Genomic DNA, 26,445 nt, shown 5'->3' with positions numbered 1-26,445 from the left:
GGCTTAAATATATTTTATATTTGTGTTTGACCTTACCTACAGTTCAAGCATACAATATGTGGTTCTCACCTACATGAAACATCTTGGTGTGAGAGTCAAAGAGCCCCGGGGGCTAGATCAGAAGCGACGGATTGGGTTCCTGCCAAAAATAAAGGTAATAGTGGCACATCTTTGGTTAGAATTTCTATCCAGCTAAGTTTGGTGGGCAGACAGACTAATGAAAAACAGTAGTTGACCTTAATAGAACCTTGATCTTAACTGTTACTAAATACTTCCGCTGTCTCCTAGAGCGTACTTCATTAGAACCTACTTGCACTTCTTGATTGGCAATATAGGATCTAATTGAAAACACAGAAATCCTCTTTAGCCTGCAAAGGCATTTTGCCTCACTGGAAATCAGTTGCACAGTGGAAAATAATTCTGAACTAACAAGGATGTTGCATGACAATTCACCTGTGCCCATGGTTCCGAACATCTAATGAAAATTTCTTTTTAACGGGGTTCATGTGGGAAGGCTGCCTCAATGAATGCTCTCTTTGACTTCCTTTCAACAACAGCAGAGTATAAAGAAAGAGAAGGAAGGAGATGAAAAGAAGAGGAGAGTCTTCCCCAATATTCTGGGACCCCCAAGGAGGCCAAGCCGCCATGACAGCTATGCAAGTATGTAAGATGAAGAAATATATTATTTTTCTAGCATCCTGACTGGATTGTCCCAAAGCTAAGCATTGCTAGTGTGGGGTGGATTATTTGAGTGAAAACACAATCTCTCTGCAGCTGATTGCCTCTTGTCTATCCAGTAGGCAGAGCCATGGAAATGCAAAAGCAGCGCCATCCAAAGCACTTATCCACACCTTCCTCCGTCAGTCCAGAGCCACAAGACTCAGTCAAGATGCGCCAGAGTGGGTCCAGCGATGGCACAGATGCAGCCTACCCACCTGCTAACCTCATGTCTCCACAAGCTGCTGGAACTTTTCTTTCCCAGGAAGGGAGCAAGGACAGTGAAACAGGTGAAAAGAAAATAAGATTAAAAACTATGTGCTTTATGCTCTCCTCCCAGATTCAAGAAAACGAATGTTAAACTGCCACCAGAATTTCACCAACATGTAGGCTGCAGTCCTTTTGGGGTTGCTGTAGGTCCCTAACTGCTGAAGACGCAGTTACTTCTTGCTTGGTGATGGCGGTGCAGAGAAATGAGGTGGAGACACGAAGTAATTTTTGAAATGGATGTGATTGATCAAAGTTTGAGAGAGAAAACCCTTCTTTTATTTTTTTAGGGTCGAAGCAAGTTGGAGAAACTCCATCGTCTAGTGACTCTCTGGTTGGTACACCTCGTACACCTAATACCGTCTTTGATTTCCCATCTCCACCACTTGACCATTTGCAGGAAGAGGAAGGAGAGTTTGACAGGCAAGTCTTAGCTTTGAGGATAAGTCATCATTGCCCAGCCTTCGTTCTGGGTGTGGGTGAGAGGAAAGTGGGGCACCAATCTACGTAGAAACCTAGAAAGGCAATGGTGTTCTAAATTTCTAACCTGTTCTCTCTACATGTAGCATAGCACACTCCTAGATGGTATGGAACCTTTATGCACAACCTAGAACTTTTGTTTTAGACCATGCTATAAGATTTGTGACTGGCTGCCTTGCTCCATCAATCAGTGTTTGATAAATAATTATTTCCCTTCTAGGTTAGCAGAATCAGGAACACCAAAATCTTTCCGCAAGTGAGTACAAATGTGAAAGCAGATTTTGTCAGTGACACCTGAATTGGGCAGAGTTCGCTAGAATAAATATCTGCTTGTGCTGCCTTCAGGTTAGGGAGGGCTTCAGGTGTTTAGAGGTGTTTTTAATATTCTTTTGGGAGCTGCCCAGCATGGCTGGGGAAACCCAGCCAGATGGGTGGGATATAATTTTATTTTATTTTATATATTTATTATTATTATTTTTCAGATTCAAATACATTAATATAAAGTTCTGTTTGGATACCTAGGCACAATGCAGGACTGCTTGGTATAAGGATAAGGTGTCAATAAAAAATGCAGCTTGAACTTGCAGATTTTAATACAGTGCCAGAATGTTTTCAGGAGAGATTTCCACCCCTTTGCATTGATCTACAATGTTACTTTAGTTAAATCACTTAGTTTCTGGCCACAGCTTTTATCTGCAGAGGGCATCTACACATTCCATTTCTCTAACCACAAGGCAGGCTTTTTGATCAAGTCTCTGGGGTGTTTTATTATTAGCTTACATTTCTTATTCTTCCCATCCCTCAAAGTCAGTTTCTAAAATTAAAATATTTCACTGGAACTTCCCTTCTCACAGGATGGACAGTGTGGGTGCTGTGGATAATCAGAGTGAAGATGAGCTCTTTGATTTTGACATGGAGACAGACCCACCCAACTGGCAGCAGCTTGTGAGCCGTGAGGTGCTGCTTGGCTTGAAACCCTCTGAGATTAAACGGCAGGAAGTGATTAATGGTAAGTTTTTATTTTGCATTGATCAGATTTACTTTAGATTGTCCAACCCTCCACATGCCAGTACCACCTCTGTCTTCATCAGATTGCTCTGAGTAGGAATTGATCTTTTTCACAAACTTCAGCTTTAGAAATCCAGGTACACAGATGTTGAAGGACGGGTGGAGGCTATCCTGGTTCAGCTTCTAAGGTCAGGATCTAGCCGAGATAGATTGAAAGGTGGTGGGACAGCTCAAAGGGCAGCCTGAAGACTTTTTAGACTTCTACAAAAGGCAGTCTAATATTTTTGAAAGGCATGATCTGAACATCAATCCAGAGCTTTCTGGAATGTTTCTTAATCTGAGTGCATGCAAATCTATAGTCTTTTTGTCCAGAAGGAGCTAATACACTACTTGGGACCAAATGCAATCATTAACACATCTTCTTTTTTGCATATTCGGTTTTGCCTCTTGGGAGCCCTCAAAAACAAGCAGAGTTTCCCCATAGATTTAAGCTGCTGACTATGCAAGATGATCTGTTTCCCGAAATGGTCTAAATCTGATTCTCCAGCTCCAGATTTTAAACTGTTTAATTTCTTCACATCCTTTTTGGTTTTTCCATGCAAAGGCCATTTCACCTCTCTTGTCTCTTTATTTCTAGAGTTATTTTACACTGAGCGTGCTCATGTCCGAACACTGAAGGTTCTTGATCAGGTCTTCTATCAACGTGTGTCCCGTGAAGGGATCTTACCTCACTCTGACTTGCGGAAAATATTTTCAAATGTGGAAGATATCCTCCAGCTCCATGGTGAGTGAGGGCATCTGACTGCTTTCAACCCTGCTTTAAAACAGTAGTGGCAATAAGCACAGGCTCCTAATGTGGCTGTGTTGAAGTAAGAGCAACCCTGAGGTAACAGACAACTGTGTGCAACTTACCCAACAGGGAGACCTTAGGTAAGGTAAAGGTAAAGGTACCCCTGCCCGTACGGGCCAGTCGTGTCCGACTCTAGGGTTGTGCGCCCATCTCACTTAAGAGGCCGGCGGCCAGCGCTGTCCGGAGACACTTCTGGGTCACGTGGCCAGCGTGATGAAGCTGCTCTGGCGAGCCAGCACTAGCGCAGCACACGGAAACGCCGTTTACCTTCCCGCTATAAAGCGGTACCTATTTATCTACTTGCACTTAGGTGTGCTTTCGAACTGCTAGGTGGGCAGGAGCTGGGACTGAAAGACGGGAGCTCACCCTGCCACGGGGATTCAAACCACTGACCATACGATCGGCAAGTCCTAGGCACTGAGGTTTTACCCACAGCGCCACCCGCGTCCCCACAGGGAGACCTTACAGAACAGTAATTGGATATGCAATATTTACAAAATACTGCTCTTGGGTTTCCAATTTTCTATAATATCTGAAGCCTTTCTTTCTTGATATGAAGCTCCATAAGTTTCTGGTGTGCGTATGGCTTTCTGACACAAGCAAGGACTTTTGGCTCACCTCACATTGAAGGGGCAGCACAGTGAGGGTTAACTCTGAACTGATTGGCCAATGTTTGCCTAAACATGGAAGATCTTTATTGCTCTCAAGCACATCAGGCGTCATTGGATTGGAGCAATTGCATGAATAGTTTGAAATTGGTTGGTAATTTCCTCTTTCTTCTTTTTCTTGGTTATTTAGCTGGATTGAATGAGCAGATGAAAGCAGTGAGGAAAAGGAACGAAACGTCAGTTATTGATCAAATTGGAGAGGACTTGTTAACTTGGGTAAACTGAATTCTGTTTGCTCCCCCCCCCCCTTTCCTTCTGAAAACTGAAATGTTTTGAGAAACCAAAGATTGAAGTAGCAAATAGAGCCACAGGTCAACATTGGCAATTTGTCTAGTCTGAGAACCCATTATCAGGAATTCTTCATTTCTGAAAGAATAGCATTGATCTGGGGGAGTCAAGAGTTGTGCAAGATGAAGGGAGTTCAGTATGGTGTACGTGTTTCATTTCTCTTACAGTGTATCCATCTATCTGAGCACTTCTTTTATTCAATTAACAATAAATGAATGAGTCATTTAGCTTAAAGGTGACCTACAAAACGGGGGAGGACTTGTTTATCTCTCTAAAAGTTGTCTGTGAAGTTCAGATAGCATAAAACTTCGTTGTGATACTGGAAATGAACCACTGTAGAAATGTTCATGTTATAAATTCCTTCATCAGTTTTGCGGATTAACCCCCCTTTTATTCCAAGAAGAATCAAGATCTTATATGGCTTATTAAAACTATTGTCAGACTACATTCCTGAGACAAGACTTTTATCATAGAAATCCTAGGTAGGCATGTACTAGTAATGGCATTCAGCAAGCTATAGTTACCCTAACCCCACCATGATACCACCCAAAAGTAAGTAGCACCCATATCTACTTGGCATTCATTTACTTTCTATATCACCATTTATTAAGTTTTACATGGGCCATTCTTCACAGGAATCCAAAACTTAAACCATAACATGAATTCCTTCTTCCAATTTTTTATTTGAAAAGATGGACCAGTGGTGAGAACTGGGAATAGGGGCTATAGGAGGCTGTTCTTCTGAGGTACAGTGGTACCTCAGGTTACATACACTTCAGGTTACAGACGCTTCAGGTTACAGACTCCGCTAACCCAGAAATAGTACCTCGGGTTAAGAACTTTGCTTCAGGATGAGAACAGAAATCGTGCTCCAGCGGCGTGGCGGCAGCAGGAGGCCCCATTAGCTAAAGTGGTGCTTCAGGTTAAGAACAGTTTCAGGTTAAGAATGGACCTCCGGAACGAATTAAGTACTTAACCCGAGGTACCACTGTACTACTCAGCCGTATTTTGGATACATTTTTGACAACATCTCCTTTGTTAACAGAATAACAGGGCATGCTTGTCTTTATGTCATTATATGACCTTTCTTGCTTTGTGCTTTGCTACATTTGGTTCCCTTGGTTTCTTGTCTCAGTTCAGTGGAGCAGGGGAGGAGAAAATGAAACAAGCCACTGGCACTTTCTGTAGCAACCAGCCCTTTGCTCTGGAGGTGATCAAGTCACGGCAGAAAAAGGACTCTCGCTTCCAGACTTTTGTCCAGGTAATTTTGATTGGTATAAATCTAGCTTATACCTGCTAGAGGACCGGTACACATTGTAGATTAGGAAAAACCAATGTGGATTGTTGTTGTTTTTTTACTACCATCTTTGGTAGAAGAATCTTAATCCTAAAAGCTGCGCGGAATATGTCAATCTCCAATTTCAGACCAAATGGGAGTTGGTCTATATAGTACAGTGAACTAGAAGATATCCAAGACATTCCTTTGGTGAGCTCAGCAAGTCAGAGGATGTGTTTAGGGAAGCTTTAAATGTTTAATAGGTTATTGTATTTTAGTGTTTTGTTGGAAGCCGCCCAGAGTGGCTGGGGGGACCCAGCCAGATGGGCGGGGTATAAATAATAAATTATTATTACCCAGCTTGCACTGCTCCACGTCAAGTGCATGAGATGGCAGGACCCCTTTAGATGGACTTGAAGACTGTCCAACACATCTAGTCTGCAGGCACTTAAGTTCTCAGTTCCCAAAGTAGGACTTCTCAAGAAGCTCTTAGAAGTGTGAAATGTTAGTTATCTTAAACTAGAGTAAGCGCAGCACTCCTTGTTGAGCAATGAGGGGAGATGTGGTGGGATTTATGCCATCCATTACTGAGGAAAAGCCTTTTCACATTGGTTGGAATGTCTGGCAATTTGGAAGCAGTGGGAATTCTGAAAAATGTGTAGTGCATTTTCTCCATGGCACTAAAGACTAAGACGGCTCCTCTTTAAGTAGGTGACTGAGATTGATTGCTGATGATATCAGGTCCATATGAAGTAATGAGGGAAGGAAGCCACCGCCAGTTTTTGTGATGAGCCTTTCCTCTATATAATTGCCCAGTACAACAGGGCTGTGTTGTCTGTCTGATAAATCTTAGCGTTCCTTGACTTGTATTTAATTGCCAAAAATGTGAGCCAGCAAGACATTTATATGATGAATAGACAGTACACATTCAGGTAATTATGGCCTTAATAAAAATGACAAATGTTGTTATTATGCTGTTTAAATTTAGGATGCTGAGAGCAATCCACTCTGTCGCCGACTGCAGCTGAAAGATATAATTCCCACTGAGATGCAGAGGCTGACCAAATATCCCCTTCTGCTGGATAACATTGCAAAGTACACAGGTACCGTAAAGCTCTTTCAATTAGTGAGTGGTTGGGACTTCAGCAGTTGCAAAAGAACAATTTGGGTTTCAAAAGGAATCTGACATCCATGACTCACTCTATTCAGTACCGTCAGTCCCTGCCCCTAACGTATTGCCACGTTTCCTCTTTCAAGTGCCAAATGTCTTTCTCTGAATTGGTGAGGTAAACTACTTTCCCTTGGTCAACAAAAATGTAATGCAAAAATTATTAAATTCTGCTGAAATAATTGTAAAGCATCCCCTTGAGTTTACTCTGGATGGAAGAACTCTGAGTGCTTTGTTTTGTCATTGCTGTTGCTGCCTTTCTATATTCTTAATTGCTGTAGCATGCATGCAACAGAACCTTGCTAAATTTTGGTTAAAAGTGCATCTGTGTAATACTATGTAATACTTTTATGGGGGCTCTGCTACCTTGCAGCTATACTCATTCATGAGAGAGGCTTCAGAACTTAACATTTGACTTCACCCCCAGAGACGCACTCCTTTTCTCATGCCAACAACAGATGATGTGTGTTGTTCACAGCTTGTCCTAATAGCAGGGTTGAGATTCTTGAGAGTGAGCTATACAGTATACAGCTCTCATTTGACGCCAACAATGTACATGACGTGTGCTAATGATATGTTAGGAAACACAGCAGTGACTTTTTGTCACACTTCTAGATCTTTTAAGTTGTAACATGAGAAGGAGGCATAGTAATCAGAGAATATTATATACACACTCGGCATAATGCTCTCTTTTTTGTATTGCTAATTGAGTCAAGTAGAATGTGACAACTTCTACAAGTACGCTTGTGGGCTATTCTCTGGAGACAACTGTCTTGATCACTGTTTCATTTCTAGAACAACCTGGGGAGAAAGAGAAAGTGAAGAAAGCAGCAGATCACTGTCGGCAGATCCTCAATTATGTGAACCAAGCTGTCAAAGAAGCAGAAAATAAGCAGGTGAGAGGAAGGAGGAGGTCCATGGGTCTGGGTCTGGAGAAGATAAGAGTGAGAGGTGCTGCCGTGGTGTGTAACATCCATAGCAAGAGGATGGAGATAACATGTGCAACTGTCTTCCTAAAGGGATCCCAAATTGAGATCAAGTGCTGTTGCCTGGATGCAGCCATTTAGTCACGCCAATGTAATTGGCTTAATTTTCTCTTTCATGTATAGCATTTGGAAGACTACCAGCGCCGTCTTGATTTGTCCTACTTGAAGCAGTTGGAGGGCCCTATGCTGGATGAATTCAGGGTGAGTGGAAACATTGTGAGACAAGCACTGTCAATTCCATCAGCTTTTAATATATTCTTAGATCCTTTTGCCACCAGCTCCACCTCCAGTGTCACCACATAGAATATTTGTAAGCTATGGAATGTACTGGTGGTGGTGCTCGCATCTTGCATGAAGCTGCATATTCCCTGGAGTTATTACTTACTATTGTTTTTCTCCTTTAAAGTCTTTAGACTTTCAGCTTCTTGCTGCTCCTCATTTTGTAAGCTCTATTAGACTTCCATATTTTATTTCATTATGTTATTTATTTATTATTAAATTTCTAACCCACCTTTCTTTCCAAATGAGCATAGAGTTTTCGTGTTAGCTGACAATAGTTGGTTTTTGACATTTATTACCTGATTTATTGATTTAATATTGTCAATGCTACAAGGCCCACCAGTTAAAACACAGAGATCTGTTAGGTTTTGCTATGCATTGTATTGACAAAAATAAAGGCATGAAGTTTCATCTGATCAAGTGCCTTTTTCTAACCCATAAAAACACTTTAATGAATTAAATAACTTTTAAGCCAGTCAGCTGACTTGCACTATGGGATATACATGTGCAGGCATGTTATAAAAATTCCTAGAAGTACTCTCCTGGAATATGTTTCTTTAATTGTGCATTTCTAAGAATCTCAGAATTACTAAGGTTCATGCATGTCATGAAATTCAGAGTCTATCATTCAGTAGCTTTGTAATACCACGAAGTTTAAAATTCTACCAGAAAAGTACTACAAACTGTAAACTGTGATATAAAGAATGTAAGGTGATCATGAAATGTTAAGTTTGTGATGGCAGTGCTTGAAAGGTCAGAAAGGAAGGGCTCATAAAAATTCTATTTTACATGCATAACGTCTCAGTATTGGAAACTTTCAGGTGCGTGACAGGCATTGAGAACTTACATGACCTTGCAAGTACCCATATATTTGTAACCCCTGTTGGTTCATTTTCATGCTTTTGATTTATAGTCTGTCATATTCATAGGACCAAAGGTGGGCTATGGAAGTTTGGTGAATCAGCAGTTTAATTTGCAGATTTGTGATATGAGGAAAGATGATAGGGCCCCGAAATAGATGGTTCTACTGACTATCCTTTGTTTGTTATGAAAATGACTAGAGCAGAGCCTTGGGTTCATGTCCTACCCTCCCCTCTTTGGGCATAAAGGGAGAAGATTAGAAACTTATACAATACTTCTAGTTTATGACAAACCATAGTTTGCTGCATGTGGCCAAAAGAACAAATTATGGTTTTCCATAAGGTAGAAGCAAAAGCTCCCTTCATGTAATGTAGTGGAAGGAGGAAATGTGGAAGCCCAGTGGTTGCAACTGCTTCTGTAACTGAAAGTCATGGTTTGTCATTTTTGGTGAATGGAGCCTTTGTACAGACTAAGGAAACCTTTCCACTCCAGTAGTTATACTAGAATTTGATAGGTAGGCATAGGAATTCTAAATGTTAACTATCTGATATCAAAATATTCAAGAAGTCCTGCATCTGGCAAAGTGAACTCTAGCTCATGAAGGCTCTTGTTACAATTTATCTGAATAATCTTTGAGGTGCCCCGGGTTTTGAGTTGCTTGGGACTATACTTAAGGTGATATTGGCCCCTCCAGCCTTTTAATTAGGTACTGCTTTTCGTTTTCACACTATTAATGTTCAACTGTCATAGTCTGAAAGATTTCCACTATGGAGTCCTCCAGTCAGTATTGGTGAACCTCCTGTGAATGGTGCTTTTTTGCTCTGTATTATGTTGACAGAATTTGGATTTAACCAAGAAGAAGATGATCCATGAAGGGCCTCTGACGTGGAAGGTGAATCGGGACAAGACAATTGGTAATCATGTATATCATGTTGACAGGCTTTTTGTGAGATTTTTAAGTAGAAGGGGGAAATTAGGAGGTGCACCTGCACAAGTTAGCTACTAACAATAATGTATGTAGGTTTCTTGAAGCTGATTAAGCTATTTCTGGGCATTTTGGAATGGGTTGGAGGATCATTAAGATTATGCAAGGACACAGCAGTGATATGCAAGATGATTCAATCCCCTCTGTAGTTCCAAGGTGAATTATTTGCATGCCTTGCTGAGAGAGCACACTGCTGATTATTGTCTTTGCGTGAGTTTGCCATCTATGTGCCACAGAGAGTGATCAGTAACCCATTCCTGACTGCCCTTATAACCCACTGCAGATCTCTACACGCTGCTGTTGGAGGATATTCTGGTGCTTTTACAGAAACAAGATGATAGACTGGTGCTGAGATGTCACAGCAAGATCCTGGCTTCTGCTGCAGAGTGCAAGCATATATTCAGCCCTGTCATCAAACTGAATACGGTGCTGGTTCGCCAGGTGGCCACAGGTTAGTGCAGCTCCGAGGGCCAGATGGTGGCAGAAGAAAGATGGTTTCAGGAAGATAGTTTTGTCTAACAGAGCCATTGCTCAGGTGGAAAAAATGAGTCTACACTGAACTAGAGCTGCAGATCTGATTACAGTCTGCTTATGCATCCTTGTAACTGGATCAAGCCTGAACGGCGCAGGGAAATTGTATGAGAATGTTTCCCCCCTCTCCGTGTTCCCCACAATCAGTGCCTTGAAGCAAGGTTGTGTCTGTTGGGATGAGCCTAATGTTATCTCAGTCTGCTTTTGAAACTTTGCCGAAGTATGCCTGCCTAAGCTTGGAACAGCTTTGCTGTTAGCTACATCTACTGTGTTGTATCATTTAGGTAGCGCCGACATTTACTTCCCAAAGCATACCTTTAGTTTTCTGTCCTCACAGTAATGATGTGAGTAGGTCACTGGTATTCCCTGTTTATTATTTTCCAAGGCCACATAATGAATCCATGGTAAATATCAGACTTGAAGCTCATTCTTCCAGGTGCAAGCCCAAGTTTCTGTCCAGTTTACCATACTTTCTAGAAACTTGACACCCTTGGGTCCTAGATTTGCTTGTTAATTGCATTAATTTAGGGTGCATGACTGCAACTTATATGTGCTTATTATTGTTCATCAGTTGGTTTAGAGTGTGTCTGCTTTGTTCATACCAGGAGGAAAAGTCTCTGTTCAAATGTATTGTTTTGGACAGTATGGCCAGACGACACTATGGTCTTATTGTTTTTGTTGGAAATAACATAGTTGGATTAAACACCAGTATGCACTCAGTGTATAACCAGCCTGCAGATTTCAACAGAGCAGACACTCCAGTAATACCATATTTTTCGTCCTATAAGGTGCACTGGCCCATAGGACACACCTAGTTGTTTTGGGGGGAAATTAAAAAATATATATTTCCCCCCCACCAGCTGCGGTGCTGGCTGCCACCCGAACAGGCTGCCGCCTGCAAGCCTTGCGTGCCCGGCGGGACCTCCCGCCGGGCGTGCAAGGCTTGCGGACATCTGCCCGAAGCACGGGGCGTGCTCCACAGCGCGCCCCGTGCTTCGGGCTGCAGGCTCCCGCCCGCAAACCTTGCGAGCCCGGCGGGACCTCCCACCCGGCGTGCAAGGCTTGTGGATAGCTTCCTGAAGCCTGGAGAGCGAGAGGGGTCAGTGCGCACCGACGCCTCTCGCTCTCCAGGCTTCAGCGAAAGCCTTCATTCGCCCCATAGGACGCATACACATTTCCCCATACAGTTCTTTGTGTGAGTTCTCCTCCCCAGCCCTAGCTACAGTACATGCCTCCTGATTTCTAGGTAAAACAAAACAAGACAAGATGCCATCAGATTTAACTTGTTCTGTATTTTCCCCCAGATAACAAAGCCTTCTTTGTCATCTCCATGTCAGAGAATGGAGCCCAGATATATGAATTGGTGGCACAGACGGTTTCTGAAAAGACTGTGTAAGTGAGCTTGGCAGTCATCGCCAATGCAGTGTGCTTATCATTTTCTAAGGAGGGAGATAATTCTTGTGTTCCAGATCTATGAAGCAGCTTCCCACTCAAAGTAGTATAGTTGTTTTTAGAATTCCTGATTCCCCCCTCTTTACAGCCTCTGAGTTAATGCTCTAAACTCCTCTCCAGCTAGGAAGAATGGGGCATATACTTAGAGGGATTCAACTGGTCTACAGCATTGGAGCCTACATAGCTTACCCATCTGTAGAGCTGGCCTTGGTTGTAAGCTTAAGTCAGCAACACCTCCAAACTTAGATGGTTGAATACCTTGTATCTGGTTACATTTAGTAATGATTCAAATAGAGAGATATGATGCTTGCTTTCAGTGAGATATAATGTTGGACAACCTGTTTCTTTTTTCCTAATATAAATGAGCTAGTATAAATGTCATCTTCTTGCTTTGTGGTCTTCTAGGACTTCTGTCTCAATTGACTCAAAAGCAGGGTGCAGGGTACAATCTTCAAGCTAGAAGTCTTGATGAAACTGCCCAATTTGCTGTTTCTGCTGCATTTTGTGCCCTGCAGTAAATTATGCAAGGTTAAAAGGAACAGCTTTTTTCTGGGCAAAAGTGGTCTAGGCTGCTTATAGAAATTTTGAAGTCTTGGCATGTCCTCACCTTTTCTTTAAAACTGCTACAGCTAAGAGAGAGAAGGGAGACTCTTAGAAAATTTGTCAGCTTCAGGGAGTTAGCAGTGATCCAAACCTCTTGCTGTTTGTTTTAATAGTCCTCAAGTCTTGTATAGCAGAAAATTGTCATTTCCTCTTTCTGCATGATGTTTTAATTAAGAGTTTGTTTAGAAGGTCAGGGATTCCAGAAGTGACTATGCCATACTGATTTAAATACATACATACATACATACATACTATCTTAAGACATGGGGAAATTGAGGGCATCTCATAAATTTTGCTCCTCGTCTTTGGTAATTCCCTGGTCGTTGTTTGCTTTCATTGAATTATATACTCTCTCCTTATTTTACTGTAATCTTCTCAGAAGAATCCATTATATTACAGTACAATTTTACAAGATCATATTTATATGCATTTAAAAAGCCTCACTCTGTTATTATCAAATATATTTCCTGAAGCAAATTTAAGTAGCTGAAATCACCACCATGTGCTGAATGCTATGTCAATTATGTTCCATCCGCCTAACAGTACCATACAATGCAGCCTATAATGTGGTTGGGGTGGGTGAGTGGGAGGTTGCTGCCAGCTTCTCTAATTGAATACTTTCTCATACTTTCTGTCTCTGAACTCACCTCTATGTAGCATGAGAGATGATAGCTCGGCTGTTATTTACAAGGCTCCTTTTTCCTGACTCAAATCCTGTTTTCACAGAGGACTGCTCTTTCAGCCACTAATTAACACCTTTGAAGCAAATCCCAAAGGTGGAGGGGGAACTAACATTGCAGAACAGTTATGTCAACAGGCCACAGCTTTGCTTTCAGAATTTTCTTTCCCATGTTACTTGTTTTATTATTATTTCTTTGATTTTTATCTTGCCCTTCCTCCCGGGCAAGCCCAGGGCAGCAGAAGCAGCAGTGGCAAAACATTACAAAAAACAAAACCCTACTACTAAACACAATTTAAAAACATTTGTAAAAACATTCTTAACCAGTGATCTCATGGGTGCCAAGGACAGTGTGTTTCAGCTGCCAAATGTTTGGGCAAAGAGGAATATTTTAAATTTTCTCCTGAAAGTCAGTAATGAAGGAAACAGACACATCTCACTAGGGAGGGCATTCTACAAGTGGGGAACTGCTGCTAAAAAGTTCCTCTCAAGGGTCACTGCCAACTGAGTAACCCTCCAACAAAGCCTCGCATGCTGATCATTTGGTCCAAGATGATGGTTAGTACTTTCCCCAATATTTTAGGTATTTTGCAGTGTTCAAAACTCCCATTGTTCTAGGCACATTTTGCGACAGGGAATTTCATTAATGTGAGTAGTTTCTGTGCTCTGGGTGCAGTACTGCACCTAAGATTTCAAGTTAAAACTGCCACTGCTGAAAGAAAAGGAGGACCTTTTTCAGTCTCCCAACTTCCAGCCACTCTCTGAAGACTGGAGAAGGGACCATCATAAGAATATTAGGGGGGCGGGCAGGAGAAGTATGGCTTTATTTATTTATTTATTTTGCAGTCTTCATATGAGGACTGACCATGTGAAAAATGAACATAAGATTTTAGCAGCAGCTCATTCATTTTCAGCTTTCTATTCTTGTTATAAAAAAGTGTTCCTAGACATTCTGTTGCAGTGGCCATAATCTAAGTTTAAGGTGCCATTTAGCTCCTAGCTTTCATATCTCAGTTTCTAACATTGGTACTTTGGTCCCCAGCCATTTAGGGATTTATATGCTAGGAATAACATATTGAATTTGGCCCAGTAATTCACTTGCAGCCAGTGCAGTACTTTCAGAACTGGTGACACATCATCCATCAGGCTACCCACTTTCCAGCCTAGTAGCTGCATTCTAAACTTGCTGCTCCCATTGGATTGTCTTCAAGGGCAGCCCCACACACAACTGTTTACTGTAGTCCAAGTGGGAAGGCACCAGAGAATGGACAACGGAGGGCAAGTTACCCAGATCTAGGGAAAGCTGCAGCTGGCAAATACGTCTAAGCTTTCCTAGCTACAGAAGGCACTTTGAGTGACAAATGACAAGTTGGAATCCAGGGCTACTGCCAGGCTGTGAAGCTCTTCCTTCAGGGGGAGTGCATCTTCTCTCAGGACAGGTTGTACACCTAATTCCCGGGCACAGGAACCACCCACCTACATCACATCCATCTTACCAGAATTCAGCCTCAGTTTATAAGCTTCCATCCAGCCATTCACTACCTTCAGACCTTGGTCCAACACCTGCACAGCCTTTCCTGATTCAGATGGGATGGAGAGATAGAGCTGTGTGTCATCTGCATACCAATCGCATTGTGCTCCAAATCCCCAGATGACAACTTTCAGTGGTTTCATATAGATGCTAAATAGCATAGGACAAAGAATGGACCCATGTGGATTCCCATAGCCCAGAAGCCATGAAGCCAAGCAACAATCTCCTAGTACCACTTTCTCTCAGTGACCCTGCATGAAGGAGTGGTAGAACCACTATAATTAAGTACCTCCAACTCCTGCCTCCCTGAGTCATTCCAGACAAATACAATGAGCAGTGGCGTCAAAAACTGTCGAGCTGCCAAGGAGACCAGCAGGGTTGCACTCCCCCATCTCTCCTGATAGAGGTCATACAGGTTATGCCAGAGATTAAAATTATTCATGCAAGAGGCCCAAATGGGCCTTTTGTATTGCGTGTCTTGGGATGTGCCTTAATTTCTTTCCCTAATTGATAATGTTTCTTCCCACTCAATAGTTAATCCTGAGTGGTATATTTAGTGGTTGCTCTTGCACACTAGACATATTTGGTGACTGTAACAGAGGATTTAGAGTTTAAAAGGCATCTTCTGCAGCATCTTCCTGTGCACACTGCAAATGTTCTGAAAAGGCGTGAGGAGCATTAATTATAAATTTGAAAAGTTTGCTGCAGAAAGAGAAATCTGCAAGTCTGTCTTTCCTACAGGCAATGTGCAATTAAAATGACTTCTTCTGTGTACCTAAAGATCTCAGCAGCCTGACAAGTTTTGTCTGTGTGTTTTTGTTCACCTACTTGGAATCTCAAATGGGCTATTAAGTTCTAAGTGCAGGAGTTAGAGGTGTATGTTTGGGGATAGTTTCTGCAGTGATTCTCTGCATATTTAATAGGTTGCAATGTTTTCTGGTGTTCAGCATAAACTCTTTATTCATCAGTTGCCAAATAATCTGACTAGTTTTTCTCAGTAAAATGTTACATTGCTGGAAGTAGTTTGCATTTTCCAAGCAGGCTGCACATTGTGGAGCTTTTCTTTAGCCAGCATGGAAGCAGTGGTTGTTAGTTTCTTAGCAGATTATTTTTTTAAAGAAATGTAAATGGGATGCTGAAGGTGAGACAGAACAACTTATTTCTCCTTTGCCAGGGGTTGCCTTTCCTTGACTTCTCTTAACTTCTTTCTTTCTTTCTTTCTTTCTTTCTTTCTTTCTTTCTTTCTTTCTTTCTTTCTCTTTCTCCCATTGCTGCATTTGTACATTTCTTAGGGCTTTGGTGTTTGGTTTCTGGGTGTCCACTGATACATGTGGCAGGATCAGTTAGTTTTTATGCATTTTTTGTCATTGCACATACCTGAAACATTTAGGAAAACCAGAATAGCTACATGCTGTGCTTTGTCACCAATTTCCCCCTTTTCAGTGCTCTACTGCTGGGATTTCTCATATCAGCTTCCCTCTCTGCTCTGGGTCCCTTCAGCCCTCATCCAGTAGCCACTTTTTTCTTTTTGACAACTGAGTACATGTACAGCAAAGCAGCATGTGCTCCAGCAATAAAGAATTTCCTTTCGTGGGTTTGTATGATTGTGACGGAGACCCTGTGCAATCTTAGCTACTTGGCCATTGCAGAGACAAGGCTTCTTGTTTTTAAGCTGTTTTTCCCTCTCTCCATACTGAACAGTCATTTATTGCTTCTGCTCACACAGCAACCCTAAGAGAAGGAAAGAAATGTATGCAAGGAACTGGCAAAGGTAAATTTAAGCCGACGGGGGCAAACTGAAATGATAGGTTGAAAGAGTTGAGAGCAGCACTGAAACCTCTTGCCCCTGTGTATTAGAAAGATGTGAGGAAGAACTGCAGGAAGAATCAGTTAGCAGTTTTGCTAAAACTCGGCACACTTCTTTGTCTTGGGCATCATGTTTTACACTAGTTCTTTTTTTACTTATCTACAGGTGGCAGGACCTCATAGCACGGATGGCAGGAACAGTGAAAGTTGGACGAGGTAGAAGCGTAATTCCATTTCCGCCATCTGGGCCATGCGAGTAAGTTGCGTGTTTGCTTGTGTACATACACACAGGCACACACACTCTGGTTTTAGTATTGCTTTTCAAACTCCATACATTATAACCGGACAGGCTCTAGAAGAAAGAAAGAAAAAAAGAAGTTGTGGGTGGTGATACCACTTTTTATGTGGTTGATTTGTTTTCTCTCTTTGGTTTGCAGGGAAGATCATGAGGAGGAAGATCAGCAGAAATTAAAGGAAGAACAAGCTACTCCTGATAGCAGCATGCAGAGTCCAGGTAAAAGTTACATGCTTGGTACTGGGTCCCACCACTGTGACGTGAGTTACCTTTATACCTTTAATGGTTTGTGGCAAATCCAAGGTTTTCTTTATTGTGAATTGTGTTTCGAGTGTTAGATGTGCACATGGCACAAAAGTCACTTTTGAGCCATGGTCCATTTATTCCTTCCAGGTTTGTGTCTCTTAATAGCCCAATGTACTGTATCTATTTATACTTTACTGTCTTCTGTCCCCATCTCCAGGACTAGAAGCATGCATGCATTTAGCATGTTTAATAGCAATGTTTGTATTTTGTTATAGCCTTCCTAAAGCTATAGGCTAAGAGAGATAGAAATTTAAATAATGTATTTTAAGCAGTTTTGAGTTTGCATTGATTTTGGTGGTTTGTTTGTTAGATAAAGATATGGGACTGGAGTCTCCTCTGATGGCGAAGGTTCAGTCTCCTTCAGCAGCAATGTCTGAGAAGCTGGAAGAGGAGGAGCTCCTGGAGGCAGACAGGCAGTTTGGAGAAAAACCAGCAGCAGAGTTGCTGATCAAAGAGTCATCTGAGCACTACAGCCACACAAGTCCAGAGCACTTGTTCCAAAGTTCGGAAGACCGATGGGCATTGGATGCACTAAGAAATTGTAAGTAGCTGAGGATGTGTGGGGCCCACGAGTAAGTGAATAGTGGATTTGATGGTACTCAACTGCTGCCCATTGCCTCTTGAGCTAAATGAGGATCACCTACCCTTTTTGGGAGAGAGAGAGAGAGAGCGCGCCAAATATGACAGAAAAGAGCTAGGTGCTGGCTGGTTGTGTGTTTTGGTAAAATACCTTTTAAAATGAAATGGTTCTTTGGTACCATCATTAGGTTGGTGAATTGGTGGTATAATATAATATAATATAATATAATATAATATAATATAATATACAAATATTATATATTATATTGTATTATTAAATACAGTTTGTCTTACAGCATGTCTAAAAACATAATAGAAACATCAAGTGTTAAAAACCTGATACTGGGCTGCCTTCAGATCTCTTCTAAAAGTTGTGTAATTCTTTATCTCCTTGACATAGAGAGGCACATGGCTGCATTCAGATAACATGCCAGTCTTTAGATTATTGTCTCCTGACATGTCTTATATCTTTCACCTTCTCTAAAAAGAGAAAAGGAGCTGGCTGCTGAGTTCGTGCCTTCTCAAGAGCACCAGTCTTTAACATATCATTTATGTGCACAGGTTAATTTCAGTCGCAGGAGATGACCTGCAAGATCTGTGATGATTTTATGTTCCCTTTCAGTGGGCTTATTGAAGAAATTGCTAATGGAGCAGCTGGGCATGTCTGAGAAGGAGTCTTCCGAAGGCTGGCAGCGTATTGCCAGGCATAGGACAATTTGTCAGAGGACCCAAGTGGAGAGTTGTGTCCAGAGAGGACTACAGTACTCGGACAATGACAAGACATCCCTTTCCGGGGCCAGTAGGACACCCTCTGGCATGGGAACAAATAATTTTGGACCTTGTTGCAGTCATCGGACTTCAAGTGAATTCATGCAACCAGGGGACACTGTGTCAAACAGCAGTCAGTTAATGGACCCCTTGAGCACAAAGCCAGATACCCCAACCACTGAGCCTGAAGTGATAGGTTCTGAGGATGGTGGAGAGCACTTTTTTGATGCTCGTGAAGCCCACAGCGATGAGAACCAATCAGAGGGTGAAGTGGCGGAAAGGAAGGAGGAAGAAGAGGTGCAGTTGCGGATCTCAGGTGAGTAAGGCTGAAATGAAATATTGCTTTAATTTGGGCAGAGCTCTTAAAACGTCAGTTCTGATGGCACATATCATTGTGAAGGAAGATGTTTGCATCCACTGTATCTCACTGGTTGTGAGAATGCATATAACCTTAACCTAAAAACCCTGTGGGAAGATACCTCCCAGTACATCAATTCTTTTTTGGAGGGGTGGCAGGGGGCCCACATCATCAACCATTCAAGGAATGGAAGAAATTTGTAAGGTGGCAAGTGTGTGAGCACCTCTACCTACCTTCACAAAACTTAAAATGATGTGTTCTTGGCTGCAAATACTGACTTTGGCAGAAGAATTCTGCAGAGGGTTCATATTCCCAAATCCAGGCTCGTGTCAGGAGCCACAGGAGAGATGGGGTAGCTTTCTTACCATGAATTCCTGTTTCACCACAGTTTAACCCAAAGCACCTGAGATTAGGGAGAAGAACCTCCAGAGAGGTTTGAGTCCAGTCACGTACTGAATGCATCTTGACATTTTTTGCTAAGGTTACACCAATTTCATACTTGCATGGCATGCACAGGTGTTAGGGGCAGGCACATACAGTATTGTTGCTGCCATCTTAGATGAGCTGCTCTTTATCTGGAAGCGTTAGTGTTAAGATGTTGTCTTCACAGGAAATTATTTGATCCTTGATGGATATGGCACAGTACAGGAGAGCTCCACAGATGAGGAGGTAACTTCGCTGGTTCTACAGTGCACTGCAGGCAACAGCACAATGGACTCTACCCACCAACCACCATCTCTGCAAGACACCCGGACAGACGGAGGAAGCTTGGCATTTGCAGAGGAATTAATGGCCTCCCACTGGGAAGCTGCTAAGGAATCCAGCTCAGGTGTACTAAGGCCTCCCTTCTCTGTGGAGTCTTGTGCCCTGATAATGCATTACATCCAGAAGATAGAAGCCAACCTTGAACACTTAAAGGTACAGTGTGTTCTTGTGTAAATTTGGCTGCATTTCTTTTTTCTAAAAACATGCGTAGAACGTGGGGAATTGGGAACAAAAATGCTTCCTGGAGAACAAGGCATGCTGAGGATTTGTATGTGTTTTATTTTCTTCACTGATTTTCACTGTAGCTTTTCAAATTGAGATTGGTGGTGAGTTTTGTACCCTAAGTTCCACGACCAGGAGAGTTCAGTTCAGTTGAGTTTTTCAAAGGGAAAGAAATGAAAACCTTAAGGTAATCCTGGAGAAAGAGAAGGCTTCATGTGGGGAATGTGAATGAAGGGAAGGAGTGATTTTAGGATCCAGTATTGTTAGGTATCATTCAAAAGCTCAGGCAGCAAGGAGGCGGGGGGTGGAGCAGAAAATCTAGAGGCTAAGATCAGTTTCCATTTACTGAAACGAGTGTGTCAAAAGCCACAGTTTCAGGTGAGAACTTCTCTGTATCTTAGAGGCTCAAAGAGAGACAGGGACACTTTAGATCTAAAGTTAGCAAGCTAGAGATTTGGCCACAGTGAAATGAAAGTACAGGAATCAAAGTAGGGGAAAAGATGTGAAGACAATGCAGCACCTTGGGAAGAAGGGCTGGTTGTTACATGACGGAACCAAGACTAGGGCAATGCTGTCAGAGGCAGGCCAGTTCCTTACAACCAACTGGATGGCTCTTGCAACTTTTTAACAGTCCCAAGAAACCAAAGAGTATTGTGCATCATGTGCGAGTCCAATTTGAAGCAAATTTTTCTTTGTAAATCACGTTAATTTTTTAAAATAATCAAGCGGTGTACACATATTATGAAATAAATAAAATAAGGGTTTAAGGGCTTATTCTCTACAATCTCTTTTTTATTCTGGCACCAACCTGAATAAAGACAAAACATTGCAAGATAGAGTCCAGTGATGAGGGAATTCAGCCTTTGCTTCATCAGACTTAGGCTTGGCTTCCTGCTGCACCACAGATCGATAAGTTGGAGTAATTAATATGTTTCATTTTTCCAGACACATGATTGCTCCTGTGAGTGATGCCATGGGCATAGGCATAGGATGTACACATGTATTTATAAGTCAGACTTCCTTCCTTGTCAGCTTTGCACCGTGGCTCTGAGATACTCTGTTCACAGATTACTAGGAATGTGGTCCTTCTGAATAAGACAGGAATTTTCATGGAGCGTGAGGTGGACATGTGAAAATGCAACATGGGATTTGACTTGAGAGTCTTCCTGTGTCTCTTCTCCATCTGGGAAATGTGCTCAGTGACTTTTCACCTTCAAGATGCTAGAAAGTGCAGAGTTTTGCTAGCACAGTAATGATTGTGTGAGAGTTGCTTCAGGAAGATAGACAGAAGGCAGACAGGCCAATGCCAAAGAGATGCTAAATTGGGATGAGTGGTGTTCCTGTGGTGTAAAAATGGCATTGCTCGCTTCTGAGGCATTGCCCTTCTGTCCTTGATGGGCTGCTGTTTTCAGCTGCTGCCAAACCTGCAAGACCTTTTCCATATCTGGAGAGAAAACAAGTAATAGCTTGAAAGAATAGGAGAGGTTCTCTCATCACTGGAGTTCTCAGTGATGGAGGACTGAATCTGTTCCAGAACTTGGGCAGACACCGTTTCAGTGAGTCTGATCTGATTGCCTGTCTGCAAGTGAGCCACAGATCAAATGTGTGTTGGGTTGTATCTTCCAGGAAGTGGAGGAGAACTATGCTACTCTTCTTCAACAAAGGCTGGCTGGAACAGCCCCCACAGATGAGCACTCAGGTATGCTTTCCCCATTCCCTGGGCACCTTCTAAACAGAAATACAAGGGGAAACAGTTGTTAATCTTTCTTGCAAAAGTTTTTAGAGCTTTCACTGCAGCTCATGAATTTTCAGGAAAAGTTGCTGGCTATAAAACATTCTAATTCAATACCTGGGTTTGCTGACATTGTGCACCTTTCTCTTAGTGGATTGTATGGTATAGGAGGTGCTCCCTTCCTTGCTGCTCAGCACTCAGTCCACTAATAATGTAATAGTTCTAAGGGCCCAACAGAAGATCTGCTGATAGCTTATTTCAGAGTTATTTTTCCATGTTCCAATGGTCGTAATTTACAAGCTGACCTGCCCCAGCCAGTGTGATATGTTCATTCTTATGACATTTTTGTAGCCTCCTATTTGTAGATATGAGATCTCTTAAGAAGCGTACAATTCTATAGGCACTTTTACCCGTCTCCTCTATTAGCGTTAGTTAATACAGTGGATGTATCTTCCATCTCAACACCTCATGTTCTTTTTGCAGCCTCAGGGAGCAGACAAATGGAAATAATTGTTTGTGTTTTGTCTTTGGCTCACATATAACTGTTTAGTGCAGAGATGCATCTCTGTAAAGCACCAGAGCAGGGATTGTGCACCTGCGATAGAAACACCTGTGCATAAGATCCATAGTTCTCGGCTGCTACTGTATAATACTGTGTTCTACTTCCTTCTTTCTTTCTTTCTCTTTAGATAAAAGTTAGTCAAGCTTCTCGGAGGTTGGATGGAAGCATCAGCCTCGCATTGGCACCTGTCGGCTTCTGCCTGGACTCTTGCAGCATGAGGGCTCTTTCCGTGGACCATCCAAGTGCAGCAGAGTGGGAACTGGGGGGGGGGGGGTTGGGGTGGAGGATGGTTTCCTTTTAGGCCTCTGCACTAGCTTGTCAGGGAGAGGTGGTGATTTTTTTTCTCCTCCTTTGCTACCAGTAATTCTTTTTGATTCCAAACAAGAGGAAAGAGAGGAACAAAAAGAAGAAACCAAATGTATAAAGCTTTGGGTGTAGGATATATAAAAATGTATTTAGACATATACAAAAAAAAATCAATGTATTTATTTGACTTCATTCCATGTACTGAAAGCACACTTTAATTTGTATTTTATTAGGCCCCAACATCCCTATGCTCCTGGACCCACATTCAGGGCTGCTTGTGTGTAAGAGCGTGTCTTGACTTTTCACTGGATTGGATTCTGCCAGCAACCAGTCCACTGCTCAAAAGAGCTTCGCCTGCAATGGTCCCCTGCCCCCTGTGCAGTGACGGTATGCCACGCTGTACACAACCAGGCACTTGGAAAGGTTGGCAGCCTTTGGGCTCTCCTTGCAATGGCACGTGGTGCTTTGACAAGGAGATGAAAGGCTTGGGGTTTTTACCTTGCCTTTGAATTCCCTCTGAAAGCAGTGAGGTGGGGCAAAGAATGTGCCTGCTAAGTCACTCCTGGTTTGAGCATCTTCTACCACTGGAGTTAGCCACAGGTACTTCTGAGTAAAATCCCAGGTATGTTCGACACCCAGAGGTGTGCTTTGTTGGCCATTGCATGTGCAGGGAGAATGGGATTGGTTTGGGGTGGTGGGGTTTTGTTTTGTTTTTTGCACTGTTTGTGCCAAAGTGCTCTGAAATCACACTGGTTAGCTCAGAAGCCTCCATGGGAGCAGCTCTGCAGTATTTTTCCTAATAGGAATTCTGACATCCTTGTGTTTTGAAACTGAACCCTGTCTAAGAATGGAAATTGAAGGCTCACAGCACATACGTAAAAACACTGGACATTCCAGACTGGTTACTGGAAGTGGTACAAGGCTGGGTGCTACCTCCATGAGACAGACCGTTCAGGATGCAGCTTCTTCCTTTCATTGCAAGTGGCTGCTCTTTGTTTTTGTTTTTCCCCTGCACCAGGTTCCCAAATCCTGGGCTTTTTTTTTTTTTTGGACAACTCAGATCTAAATGTGCCGAACTCTAGAAATCCCCGTAACTTGTGTTCCTCATGTTGAATGTGCTGCGAAGTGTGGAGAATTTTTTTTTCCTTTTGTTTTCTCCCCCTCCTTCCAGCGTGAAGGTCATACTGCCTGCTCCATTAACACAGAGACACATTTTCCCTGTAGCTATAATGGCAGAGAATCAAAACCCTTGTTGTTTCCCAGTCATGCGAAACACAAACCTCTTCTTCCCTTAGCAGAAGGAATAGTAGTACTAAAAATGGGCAGGCTGTGCAAGGACAAATTTTAAAAACCTCCCCTTCCCTCCAACTGCCAACATTTTGAAACCATGAACTGATGTCTGTCAAGATGGGGAGATAAGATTTTCCAGAAGCAAGTTGTACGGATTGCCATCCCTCTTCAGTGGCAGAAAGTGCCCCAAAACCAAAGGGTCTCCTTCCATATTTGCACGAGCTTCCTTTTATCAGTGCCGTTCTGAGTGCCTCGTGGATCTGCTTGTTCCCATTTCATAACTGCTTGATTCTATAATTTCACATTGTTTTCCATGTAAAACTTCTATTTTTCCACCTCTTGGCATTAGGAAAACTAGGTGTGCCTGAGTATGGAAGATAAACATGGACCTTTTCAGATTTTAAATAGCCCCTCTTTTATACCTCTTAGCTATGTAACATCATGCTAGCAACACTTTTACATTCCCTTTCCACAGCCCATGTCTAGGACGATCAAGAAATCACACTCACAACATGGACCTCTCTCTAGCATGAGTAGCTTTTGAGCAGTGGAGAGTTCAGGTTTCCACTGCAGATTGTTGTTGCCGGTCTCTTCGCTGCATTCTGTGGCAGGAGTCCCAAGATCATTGTCTGCTGTAGCACTTCCACTATAGATTTGACCTGCAGAGGTGTCTGGCAAGATATTGCTTCAGCATCTTTACAATATGCCTCTGGGTCAGGTTGCCAAAATCTCCTGAGGATCAACCTGAGAAAGGAGGGCATGCAAGGCGAATGCAGGTTTTGTGGCAAAGCCTGAAGAGTTCTTAGCCATCCTTAGAGGATGTGACCATCTCATTCCCCCCACCCAGGGAAGTGAAACAGTACTGTGCTCCTGTCCTTTTGGTGGTGTTTGGTTTTGTGTGTTTTTCAGGCTTGTTCTTATGCCATGTTGTGCAATCTCCTGTTAAGGGCATTATTCAGCTTATAAGAAAGAGAAGGTGGTGAGAAATGGGGATTGTCCATTGCTCCCAACACAGTATCCTAAAATCACTGGGGATGTCTTAACTCCCTAGCGTGTCTACTGTACAACAGACCCCAGGCACAGATCCATTTTTGTGAAGAGGGTCAACACTAAAATGCACTTTGCGGGGATTCCCATTGGTTTTGGGTGTGTGTGGTCCCCCCCCTTTTTTTAAATATACTAGAATAGCCATGAAAAATTCCAACCAAAGAATCCTTTCCTGTCCTTCATGTCTGGCTGTGAACATTCCCTTCTTTAGACTGGACAGTAGTATGGAACAGCCTTTTCTCTCTCCTTTCCTCCTCCCTTGCAAAATGAAAAACAAAACAAAACCACAGGCTGAAAAAAGAAGTAATGGAATATTTCATGGACAAGATAACATTATGTTGGCTCCACTGTACTTTTTTGTGTTTAACCTGGATTTATAGAAGATTATTGCAGGGGGTGGGGGATTCAAAAGGCAAAGGCCTCGATCCAGATGTCAACTTCCTGCACAGCCTGCTTTTGCATCATTTGGACCTGGTCTACACATGAAGCAGAATGAGTTGGTAGAATGCCAAGAGTGGTAGACTGGACTGTTTGCTCGTTTCTTTGGGTTTATTTTCTTCCTTCTGGGCTGTCTGAGAGCACAAGCAGCGCAAAGCTTTAGATGAAAGTTGGGATTTCTTTATATAGCACTCAAATTTTCCAGTAAAAACAGAAGGGCCAAAGCAGTCGTCTCTGTTTGCAGTGCTTTTGCTTTTATCTGCTTTTAGTAACATTAACTCCAATTCTTGTGATAAATCAACTCTTAACTGCCACATCTGAGGGCCTGGTAGACAGTTTCTCTTCCCCACCTCCGTGTGTTGATATTTTTAATGTTTTCTCCGAGGCACTACCTATGCCTGTACCTTGTTGAGTTTATTTTTTAAAACTTGCAGACCATTCTTTCTTTGCACAGTAGGTGGGTGGAATATTGTAAAATATGGTCCCCAGTCCAGTTTGGCACTTTGTCTTCAACAATACAGATGATGATGAAGATGAAGAAGAAGAGTTTGGATTTGATATCCTGCTTTATCACTACCCAAAGGAGTCTCAAAGCGGCTAACATTCTCCTTTCCCTTCCTCCCCCACAACAAACACTCTGTGAGGTGAGCGGGGCTGAGAGACTTCAAAGAAGTGTGACTATCCCCAAGGTCACCCAGCAGCTGCATGTGGAGGAGCGGAGACATGAACCTGGTTCTCCAGATTACGAGTCTACCACTCTTACCCACTCTGATTACAGTGCAGTTAATAATTTGGCTTTTAATAATTTGCAGTTAATAATTTATAAAGATATAAACTGAAACTGTGTCTTTTCGCTCATTGTGACAAGCAAGATGGTATTCTTGCCTTGGACTTCAGCAAGAAGATATATCACATACTCATTTTTTTAAACACTTTCTGCCAGAGTTGAGAAAGATTTGTGAGCGGTGGGATAGATAAATAATCCTGGGAAGGAGCAGGCGGGCTACTCACATCCCAGGGCTCTGCTTCCTCATCCTCCCCTCATTCTGCTTGGTGTGTAGATCAAACCTCACTGTGTAAACGCTGTAGTAAGGGAGGAGGAAACAGTACTGAGTCTTCTGTGCAGAGTTTTTAGCACAGCGGTCCTGGGCCCAGTCGCCTGGTTTGACGCTGCCACCTGCTGTTAACCTACCATTTAAACATGCAAAGAATGGGGTTGCTAGGTGGCACTTGCGGACATCGGGCATACAGTACTTGTGTCACCAATTCCTGGAGTGGGAGTGGGCGGAGGTAATTCCTGGGCAATAGGGACCCTTGATTCTTGACAACCAAAGCTTAAGAA

General features: G+C 42.6%; 1 protein-coding gene across 4 annotated transcripts in view; it reads left to right on the top strand.

The window, feature by feature from the left end:
• ARHGEF12 (Rho guanine nucleotide exchange factor 12) overlaps nucleotides 1-25,519 on the top strand; it is an 87,588-nt gene extending 62,069 nt beyond the window's left edge. For 3 of the 4 annotated variants that reach the window (XM_053367338.1, XM_053367337.1, XM_053367335.1), the window contains 22 exons: nucleotides 43-154; nucleotides 558-660; nucleotides 798-1,007; nucleotides 1,275-1,407; nucleotides 1,685-1,720; nucleotides 2,319-2,473; nucleotides 3,110-3,256; nucleotides 4,121-4,206; nucleotides 5,414-5,539; nucleotides 6,543-6,657; nucleotides 7,518-7,618; nucleotides 7,832-7,909; nucleotides 9,687-9,762; nucleotides 10,117-10,284; nucleotides 11,669-11,756; nucleotides 16,602-16,691; nucleotides 16,873-16,949; nucleotides 17,347-17,577; nucleotides 18,238-18,699; nucleotides 19,352-19,659; nucleotides 21,355-21,427; nucleotides 22,150-25,519. In XM_053367338.1, the coding sequence (XP_053223313.1) occupies nucleotides 43-154; nucleotides 558-660; nucleotides 798-1,007; nucleotides 1,275-1,407; nucleotides 1,685-1,720; nucleotides 2,319-2,473; nucleotides 3,110-3,256; nucleotides 4,121-4,206; nucleotides 5,414-5,539; nucleotides 6,543-6,657; nucleotides 7,518-7,618; nucleotides 7,832-7,909; nucleotides 9,687-9,762; nucleotides 10,117-10,284; nucleotides 11,669-11,756; nucleotides 16,602-16,691; nucleotides 16,873-16,949; nucleotides 17,347-17,577; nucleotides 18,238-18,699; nucleotides 19,352-19,659; nucleotides 21,355-21,427; nucleotides 22,150-22,160 (2,986 nt within the window). In that variant the 3' untranslated portion in view covers nucleotides 22,161-25,519. The remainder of the gene's footprint in view (nucleotides 1-42; nucleotides 155-557; nucleotides 661-797; nucleotides 1,008-1,274; nucleotides 1,408-1,684; nucleotides 1,721-2,318; nucleotides 2,474-3,109; nucleotides 3,257-4,120; nucleotides 4,207-5,413; nucleotides 5,540-6,542; nucleotides 6,658-7,517; nucleotides 7,619-7,831; nucleotides 7,910-9,686; nucleotides 9,763-10,116; nucleotides 10,285-11,668; nucleotides 11,757-16,601; nucleotides 16,692-16,872; nucleotides 16,950-17,346; nucleotides 17,578-18,237; nucleotides 18,700-19,351; nucleotides 19,660-21,354; nucleotides 21,428-22,149) is intronic. The other variant, XM_053367336.1, reaches the window with a different exon arrangement.
• Nucleotides 25,520-26,445: the final 926 nt, after the last annotated feature.

This window comes from Podarcis raffonei, chromosome 15, assembly GCF_027172205.1.
Source record: "Podarcis raffonei isolate rPodRaf1 chromosome 15, rPodRaf1.pri, whole genome shotgun sequence".
Taxonomy (NCBI): domain Eukaryota; kingdom Metazoa; phylum Chordata; class Lepidosauria; order Squamata; family Lacertidae; genus Podarcis; species Podarcis raffonei.
This window is presented reverse-complemented; position numbering and strand designations above follow the sequence as displayed.